Genomic DNA, 9,934 nt, shown 5'->3' on the forward strand with positions numbered 1-9,934 from the left:
CAAAACCACCCTCTAAAACCATGTAAAATCCAAATATGTCAGGAATTTTCACGGTTTTAATAAAATTTTAGTACTCCATTATTCATTCTTACATTAATTTAACAGAAAATTATAAATAAGGAAGAATAAGAAAAAATATAGATCGAGAATATAAATGAATAAAGTAAATGTTCACTTTATTTTTTTGGTAATTACCAATGGTATCTACCGGCCGTCTCAGTAATTATTCCTCGTGCTGATTTATAGACATTTTAATGGGTGGGACAGCTGGCCCAAAGATTTAAAGCTGCTCCATACCCAAAGACAAATGTTCACTTTATTAGTGTTTAATGGTTGTGGATAGTGTTACTGCTCAAGAATTTGCAGGATCTAAAATAGTATAAATCCGTATCCTAGCTAATTTTTGGGAATATCTTTATAATCGCTGATGGAAAATTCGAATATCGTTTAAAAGCATCCCCATATTATGTTAATAAATTGTGTATCACATTTCGAGGTCGCTTGATTACTGCGATCGATTATATAAAGCATCGAAGATTAGAAAGTGCATGCATTAGCTAATATATAATTAAAAGATAAATGATTTTATGAACTTTAATAGTGAATATGACGTTTCGTTTAATTAATTGAGCTAAAGTGCCTAGCTAGTGATCTTATCTAACATAGTAAACAAATACTAATAGAAAAATTGCACGAAGGCTACTATATGATATTTGTCAGATTAATTTGGTACTTAATTTCTGTTTTAATTGTATGTAATTAGCACTGTACTTTAATTCATGTATTGGGTTCCCTTTTAAGATTTTTAAATTTTTTTTTTATCTTATGCGGAAATTGAAACTCTACTTATGTTGATTATCTCACAATAAATTTTGGACGCGCGTGCCTCTTCATTTCTCAATAGATCACTAACTCTACAATAAAATTATGTTCTAGCTTGTTCTATAGATGTCACTAATTGCGACATGCATCTTGTCGATGAATTTAACTATTAGTATGTACTATGAGTATGTCATATATAGTACTACTAATATATACGCATGTCACAAATTTAGTGACACTTGAGGGTGTAATTATTAAATAGAACCGATAGTAATGCATCGTTAATTAATTAAATCGGGATACAAAAGTATGTTTAGTAGTACTACTTTTTTAAAAATCCTAATCTTATCTATCCACTTGTATAGTCTGAAACATTAATTAGTTAGGATTGTGAACTTTGAGAGAACTTAGCATGCATGCAGAAAAGCCACACCGACCTAATCCAGTCACAAATATCTCATATTTATAATAGTATGTGCCAATCATTTTAAAGGTGAAAGATTCACATATTCATTTATTATGTGCATGATTCATTATAATGTTAATTTGTTGTATAGTGTTCGAGATTCTGTATCACAAATTCACAATCATGCACTGGAAAATGAAAAGAAACATGACAAACTAATTATTTACTATAATTAGACTAGTTAATCTCACCTTGATAGCTTCGCAAATAAACTCATTGAAAAATAAAATTAATTAGTTCTCTTCGGAAAACATCATGTAGTACTGATATAGCAATATAAGAAAATAATGGTTTAATTCCACTTATTAGTTAGTTATTAATTGAGGCCAGCACATAATAATAGTACAAGTATTCTTTTCTAAGCCACCACACAAATTTAAAGGCACATTTGCAATAGAGTTTGGCATGATTGAATTTGATCAAGAACTTTTAACACAGCCCATATAAAGCGGGAAAAGAAAAAGAAATATAAAGTCGAGAACCCCTTTTCTCTGTACATATTAGCACATTCATTTTATTTATTCTTCTCAGGTAGAATCATAATTAAAAATAACCACATAAAATAGAAAAGGAGAAGTGATTGGAAATCAATCAAGCCTCAGGAGAGGCAGCATTTTAATTTTGTAAAGAGAGCTGATCCAAACATGACATAAACCACCAAGACAAGATAAGCCTACAAAATCATATCTTCATTCATTTTATTTCATCTCTACATATCTTCAAAAACAGGGTCGAAATAATGGCCCCATTCTATAATTGATTCCCAAGTGGCATTAAATAATAGCTATTTGTTCCATGTTAGATTTGAATTATTGCTCAATTGGAGTACGTATTGAGATAAATGTTAATAAAATACTATAAAGTTTGAATTCCTTTTTTTCCTCCTCAATTATGTGCTCATACCACTTTGTCCTGAATACTATCTAACCATGCATCAATAATATTGTAGTATTTCCCTGCAAAGTTTCCTAAAAAAGGTAGGAGCTTTTTCCCTCCAAAAAATGTTATTTCGGCTCGTTTATATAAATAGCTAATTTGCATTAATTACGCAAATGCACCCCTTTAATGTACATAATTTCACTTTAAATAATAAATAAAAGTATAACTATATAGGTTTGTGTCAAAATGACAACCCCTCTTAAAGTGACACCGTGACACCACTTATACATCAATATTATAAACGCTACACAGCAATATTACAAACACTACACAACAATCTATAGATTGTTGTATAGTGTGTCGGATATTGCTGGATAAGAAAAATTGTTGGATAAAGACCAACAAATTGCTGGCCGTCTTTTTTCAGATTTTTTTTTGCCACGTGGCAGCTTATTATTCGTCCACGTGTACAAATGATTGGCTAGGAATGGTGGTATGGTGTTATTTTAAGGGGTGATGGCACCCTAACATGCCCCCTAATCATATATGTATAAATTTCTTTCTTAATTGATACAAACTCATTTAATCCATTGTAAGGAGAAATACAATGCATTCGACACTTAAAAAAAAAACCGTTAAAGACATTTTTAATGCAATTAACGACACTAGTTTATGTTTCTAAATATACCACCAACGTTTCAAAAAGTATCCTTATTGTTGGTGTCCCAACTAAAATTAGAGAACGCAATGAAGGCGTCCTTAAAAACAAAAGACTAAATAAGTTGTCCTTAATTTATGAACGCTTTCTTTTGCATCTTAAATTGTGGTTATTTTTTAAAACTTTCCAAAATAACTAATTCATACGCCATAGCTAGATCTAATTTTAAAAAAATCTATACAAAATTGGGCAGCATGTATAATTCGTTAGCTAGCTAAGTATGAAAGATTTAAAGAGAAAATATTGTTACATGAATACTATTGAGCGGTCGATTAGAAAATCTAACCAAATGAATCCCATACACTACATGCAAATTGCAACCGAGGAAATGCCGGTTGAGCCCTCATCTCCAAAATACAAAAGGTTAACTTTATATCTTTTTGGTCGAATTTATCATGCAAAAGTGCCCATTTAATTCACATTATTGCAAAAGTGCCCCTTTCTTTTGTGAATAAATAGGCACATACCAACCAAATGTTAGCCATAACAACTGAGATAGAGTATTATTTCAATCTCTAAATTTGCTAGAGCGATATGGCTGGTTTCTCTGAACATTGGGCTCTTGCATTTGGACTACTTGGTAAATTTTTTGAATTCTTATTTTACTTTAAGTAATTCTATTATGCACACACATATGATATAAATATATTTAGTGCTCGATCAAAAAAATGAACAAAATCTGATGCGAATCTGCATGGTAATCATCAGATTCAATCATGCATAAAAAAGTACGTGCTCGAAACTAACATTTTTGGTGTACTTTTTTGAGGATAATACTTTAGTATATCCACCATAGCTTAGTTTTCATGCATGTGTACGTCAATTTATGCAACCTAACTAACAACTTTAACCTAATCATTACTTAAGATCGATATTCATAATATTTTCTTGAAACAATTAAATTATGAATTCTCTAACATTTAATTGTTTATGCGCAGGGAACATCATCTCGTTCTGTGTATTTCTCGCTCCTTTGTAAGTAATAAATACTTTATGTACTAATTAAATCTTACAAAATTAAACATGGATATCTATATCTCACAGTTTCAACTCTATTTTCACAGACCAACTTTTTACCAAATCTACAAGAAAAAATCAAGCGAAGGATTTCAATCGATTCCATACGTGGTTGCTTTGTTCAGTGCAGTACTATGGATTTACTATGCACTTCTCAAAGGAAACGCTACTTTCATAATCACCATTAACTCAGTTGGCTGTTTCATCGAGACTTTTTACATTGTCTTTTATTTCTATTACGCCTCAAAGAAGTCCAAGGTAATAAATCATTAAAAGAAGTAAATTAACTTGGCTCATATATCCATGCATGGATCAATATATAGTGTGTTTTAAAATAATACTATGTTGTATTTATACGCAGGTAACAACGATGAAGTTCCTAGGTTTGGTTGTTGTAAGTGGAATGGGAATATTTTGTGTTACTCACTTCCTAATGAGACCTTCTCAACGTCCCATCGTAGTCGGGTGGATTTGTCTCGTGTTTTCTTTGTGCGTCTTCATCGCCCCTCTATGCATCTTGGTGAGTACGGATTTACACAAAAATTGTAACATTATGTATCAGTATTGTATTTTATATTATTAGTATTAAAAGTTTATACGATAATTTTTGCAGAGACAAGTCGTGAGAACCAAGAACGTGGAGCATATGCCGTTTCTTCTCTCATTTTTCCTTACAATTAGCGCAGTCATGTGGTTTTTCTATGGGCTTTTGCTAAAAGATTATAACATTGCGGTACGTAACATCCATGCACCGGATTTTGATAAAAAAACAAATCTACTGCATGTTCTATGTATCATACTAGTGGAATATGGGGTCCATTCAGATACACACACGCATTCGTATAAAAATATATAGTATATACGTATTCATGTTTTTTCTTTCTCTGTCTACATAGATTCCAAACGTGCTAGGCTTCATCTTCGGCTTGCTTCAAATGGCGCTCTACGCGAGGTACAGAAACGTAGACAAAATCATGGATCATAAGCTCCCAGAAGTTCAAAAGCCAATAAGTGTTACGGAGGAAGAGAAGAACAATATTCACAAAATCGTTGAAGTTTACAAATTGAGTTCACTTCTGAATTCAGACAAGAATGGGGTGGAAGCAACGCCGCAAACTCAAGCTTGATTTGAATTTGTCCAAATTTGCATGGCATCCAGCTGCATGTGATCATCTAATTTAATTACTATGCTTTTTAAATTAACTTTTGCAATTTATGTGTATTAATTAGTAGTATATTTGTTGATGGAACATGATGTACATCGACTTGTTCTCAATATGCTGGAATGAAAAATGGATGCCTTTATTTTATATACTGTTCTACTCCTCTTTCTTCATCAATTTAAATACTCATATATTGCTTTCTGCAATGTTGCTGTCGTAAATATCTTGTAAATTTCTTATCAGTTTGTGCCACGTGTATATATAATAGACGTAACGTGGTTAGATTGTGTACACAATTAGCGCACATTTTATTGTCTGCTATAGACAAAAAAAAAAAAAAAGGCTTCTTTATCGAACACACTGTGAAAAGTCGAGCTAGTAAATGAAATAACTGTTCAAAATTAGAGGAACTTTAATTTTGAAATGTGAATTGATCCCTTAATTACTTGAGATGGAAAATCGAGGTTTAATTGCAAAAATAATTAATTGCTTGTTATTGATTGTGGTATCCAAGAGTGAAGAGTGTCATATATATCAAGGCCCGTATTTGTGTGCAAAAAACCCAATTTCTACACAGTTTGTGCGCATATATTGCTTTCTCAAGCCCGTGTTTGACAGCAAAAAGCCCAATATTTCAATTTATTGTCCATTTAGGTTGTTTTATGGGATTAATTATACATACTATTTCATATTAGTATTATGTACGTAATGTGTCATCAGTAGCAGCCAAAGAGGTTATATCTATCTCTATATATTTGACAAGGTGTCTGGATTCAATGCTACCCCAATAAAAGCTCATTGTTATCGTATCACAAAATAAGATTAATGATAGAATATATCTTAAATTATTTCGAATAATACTATTTACTAATTGTATCAATTTTATTCCATGTTTTTCAATTTTCCAATGAAACTCCTATCTTTTCAATTTAATCAATCATTTTCAAGTAATTGTTATTTCAAAACAAATTAACATTCTCTTAAAATAGATCAGTTTAGTTTCCAACTTGTAAAAAATAGTGGGACCAACTGTATTGCAAAACTAATGGATTTATTTAGTGTTATGTATATACCCGAAAAACTCCCGTAAAATTTTAAAAGCATGGAAAAAATGAATATGTATGATTTGCATCAAATGAAAAAAAAAGAAGCGAAAAAGAGCGTTATTGTATCGGTTTTAGGGTATGTTTAAATGTCATTTTTGGTACCATCAACTCTTACCGGATCTATATTGTATTGTAAAAAGAACATCCAAATAATAATTGAAAATTTACAAGATAATTAATATATGGTGATATATCATCTTGATCTTAGAATTGGAAGGATAACAAAGATTCGATTTTATCGAAATTTCAACTTTTGCTGTGAAAAGTTGGGGTTTATAATTAGGACAAATATGTTGAATGACATCAGCCAGCTTGCTATAATTGATGTCCCTGTCCCATGTTAAGGCACGTCTTCATTCATGTCTGCCGCCACCATTGTAGGAGTATCTATTAATTTACGTCTGTGTTAATAATATCATGATAAAAAAAAAATACTATACTGGAAGAAGTTGGGAAAATAAAAAAATAGTTTTTGAAATATCAATTTATCATGCACAAAATCGAGAGATTTCAATATATAACTCTGAATTAACTTGAAAATGGAAGAGAAATTTGAGTTGGCGTTGCCGATTACTGATAATCTTTGTATTTTATTAGTTGCAAAATTCAGTGTATCATGTCATCCTAATAAATATCACAACTAGTTCTCTTTTATTTTAATATTATTTGATTAAAAAAAAACTTATATAGTCAAACTTTAGTCATGAGTTTTTTACTCGGAAATAATTTTCGTCTAAAGTTTAGGTACTTTTAATATTTTATTTGCAATGTTTTTAGTGCAGTGATGTAATCCAATCTTTTGTAAAAAGCGTTGGTTAATTAAAGCTTTTTTCTTTATTGTGGTACTTTTCCTTGTCTCATCAGTCAACTGCTATGGAAACGACAAAGTAAATTACATCGTCTAGGTGAATATAAACTACTTATGTATTAACCCCGAAAAATGAGTAAATATTATCAGAGTTAATTTTTCTTCTTTAAAGAACGTGACACGTTCCATTCCATATATGTATATAATCAAAAATACGTGACACGTTCCATTCCATATATGTATATAATCAAAAATACTCATGGCGATGATTACATCAAAATCATTAAACTGGTCCCAAAACCAAAAAGAATAAAATCAATAAGCTTGGTAATAATTAAGTTATCATTACATATAATGACAATTTGAAGTCCAAGTCTAATTGTGTATCGTGTTGATGCACGCAGTTATGCCGCAAAAATTTGTTGACTTGTGTACACGTGGATGATAATGCCGCAAAACATAATGAACCAAATTTGAATTAACTTTATGTGTATATGTAGACTTATCTTGAATAGTAATGTTCCAATAACACCACAAACGAAAACATGATATACTATTGAATATCCAACATAACTATTGATTTGAGTAATTTTGTTGTGTGTGGACTATATTATTTTGGAGTAGTGATCCAAAATCTCAAATTTCAACATGACATAAAGAATACAGAAGACTATTCGAAATGTGTGAAATGACGGTATATATCATTTGATTATTAACATTACCAAACTCAATTCAATATTGGTAACACAATTACGTACATGCGTTGGAATTTTTTTAGAAAAAATGGCCAAATTTTAGAGAACAGTGCAAAACATCTTTAAATTGACTGCACATTTGTCAAATACAGTACATCTTAGTATTTTTCTTTTCTACGATGTTTCTATTTGTGTTCCTTAACTATAGTTGAGACACTAGAAATTAGAACACATTGAAACATAGGTGATGACATGTATTTAAAAATATAAATTAGCATTCTTAATTGAATTACTCTGTATGCATGCGGTTGAGGCTCCATACACAGACCCTCTAGTTCGCTGCTACTGGTTATATATACCATTTAAATTTTAAGTATACAATCATGTTATCCTCTTGTACTTGTTTCTTTAAATTGTAGAAGCTCCAAAAATATAAAAAATAAAAATTAAAGTAAAATATTTTACTAGCAAAGATCTACTGTAAAATAAATGGACTCATCAAAACCCAATGAATTAGGTATTTTCATTGGGCTAGAGCCAGTGGATCTAAACTGCAGGCCTAGTACATTAATTAAGGAACTTAAATCTAACACTACCTATTTTATTCAATAAACCTATGCAACCAAATTTTGTACAACCAAAATTTAGTTTATTTGAGAAAAAATGTAATTTATTTATGCATTTAATTAAAAAGTATAGACATATATATAATATAGGGAACGTTCATAATATAACGGTATTTGTGTATAATTTTTTAAATTTTTTTGAATCATAAAATATAATTAATGCATATTTTAATTCAAATTTGAAAAATAATAGAAAAATAATTCAAATATAAAAATAAAAAATTGAAAATAAGGCCAAAAACTAATAAAGTGTTTTTAATTTGTTAACTAACTATATTTATTATTTTAATATTTAATTAACACATCAAAATTACTAATATAATCTTGTTTTGGTTGTACAAAATTTGGTTGTTTATCAATACTCTATTTTATTTACCTTGAATCTGCAGCCTAAATCTAATTCAATAAAAGTACTCATACTGTACCTAGTAATTAAGAATGCGCAATTTGAGGCGACTAATTCCACCCAATAATTGGAGCCTTAATTTGTTATCAGCTTTTATATAGGACTACTTCCGTCCCCCATATTTTGACACACTTTGATCCGGTACAGGTTTTAAGAAATGTAATGGAAAATGAATTGAAAAAGTTGGTGGGATGTGGATCCTACTTTTAAAGTATTAGTTTTATAATAAAATATGAGTAGGAATGAGTTAGTGGAATATGGGGTCCACTACCAAAAATAGTAAAAGTGAAGTGTGTCAAATTTTCAGGGACGGACCAAAATGGTAAACTGTGTCAAAATTTGGGGGACGGAGGTAGTACTAATTTGCGTACTTATTATACAAAATGAGAGGAGAGTATAATGAGGGATTGGGTTTTATGGAATGAAGGAATGAAGTGAGTTAGATGGGAAAGTGCAGCACAAAAGAAACGTCAGTTAAATGTAACAAAGGAATCAAGTGAAGAAAAAAAGAGATAATAAGATGGGCAAGTGCATCACAAAAGAAACGTCAGTTAAATGTAACAAGTGGTGATGACGGGGCAAGATATGATTGGTTGAGTGGCTGTACAGCATAAGATATTTACTGAATAGGGCATGGAATAAAAGGGTGAAGCATGAATGAGTCAAACAGTGCCCATAAACTCTAATTGTATGAGTTGTAACCCTTATGCCCAATTGGATTAATGGTGGTTGACACATCAGAATCATCACATTTGGGTCCCTTTTGTCTTCGCTTTCTCTTCAACATCTTCTCTCTCTTTTTTTGGTGAATGTATATCGAAAAAGTTTAGAATATTATGTCCTTCAAAACACATTTAGCTAGGAGTATATAACTAATATTTGCAGAAAAAACAGTAATCAGAATAGAAAATCTTGTGTGAGAAGATACTACATGTGGTAGCTAGTACTGAGGAAAGCTAAGGAAATTAACTAAGACCTCTGTCACATTTGTTTATTTAATTTAAGTTGATTAGTAGAGACAATAAAATCGAAAGGTAAACGAAATAGGGCATGAACTAACCAAATTAGGTTAAATGGAGCATTGAGTGGGTGTAAAAAGAATTTCAGGTAGTGATTAAACCCAGCACTATAGATTGTTTTTTTTTTTTGAGTCTTGAACAACTGTAAAGATGAAAACAAGTTGAAATTCACCCTCTCACCTTCAATCCTTCATCTATATAAATGATCC

At 30.7% G+C, this 9,934-nt stretch overlaps 1 protein-coding gene across 1 annotated transcript; it reads left to right on the plus strand.

Annotated features, from left to right (window-relative positions):
* The first annotated feature begins 3,364 nt into the window (after nucleotides 1–3,364).
* LOC125190564 (bidirectional sugar transporter SWEET14-like) lies at nucleotides 3,365–5,212 on the plus strand. The gene is made up of 6 exons (XM_048087890.2): nucleotides 3,365–3,465; nucleotides 3,824–3,860; nucleotides 3,950–4,160; nucleotides 4,264–4,422; nucleotides 4,516–4,635; nucleotides 4,799–5,212. Exons 1-6 carry the CDS (start codon nucleotides 3,420–3,422, stop codon nucleotides 5,027–5,029), a joined length of 804 nt encoding a protein of 267 aa, XP_047943847.1. The 5' UTR covers nucleotides 3,365–3,419; the 3' UTR covers nucleotides 5,030–5,212.
* The last annotated feature ends 4,722 nt before the right edge of the window (nucleotides 5,213–9,934 follow it).

This window comes from Salvia hispanica, chromosome 5 (genome assembly GCF_029641045.1).
Source record: "Salvia hispanica isolate PSC_SH4W2 chromosome 5, Shi_PSC_v1, whole genome shotgun sequence".
Lineage (NCBI taxonomy): Eukaryota > Viridiplantae > Streptophyta > Magnoliopsida > Lamiales > Lamiaceae > Salvia > Salvia hispanica.

Bases quoted from the DNA above. Each gene is read 5' to 3' on its own strand.
- LOC125190564 (XM_048087890.2), top strand. From the start codon at position 3,420: ATGGCTGGTTTCTCTGAACATTGGGCTCTTGCATTTGGACTACTTG. The intron at 3,861-3,949 runs GTAAGTAATAAA...CTATTTTCACAG, and splicing joins TGTGTATTTCTCGCTCCTTT to ACCAACTTTTTACCAAATCT. The intron at 4,423-4,515 runs GTGAGTACGGAT...TAATTTTTGCAG, and splicing joins TCGCCCCTCTATGCATCTTG to AGACAAGTCGTGAGAACCAA.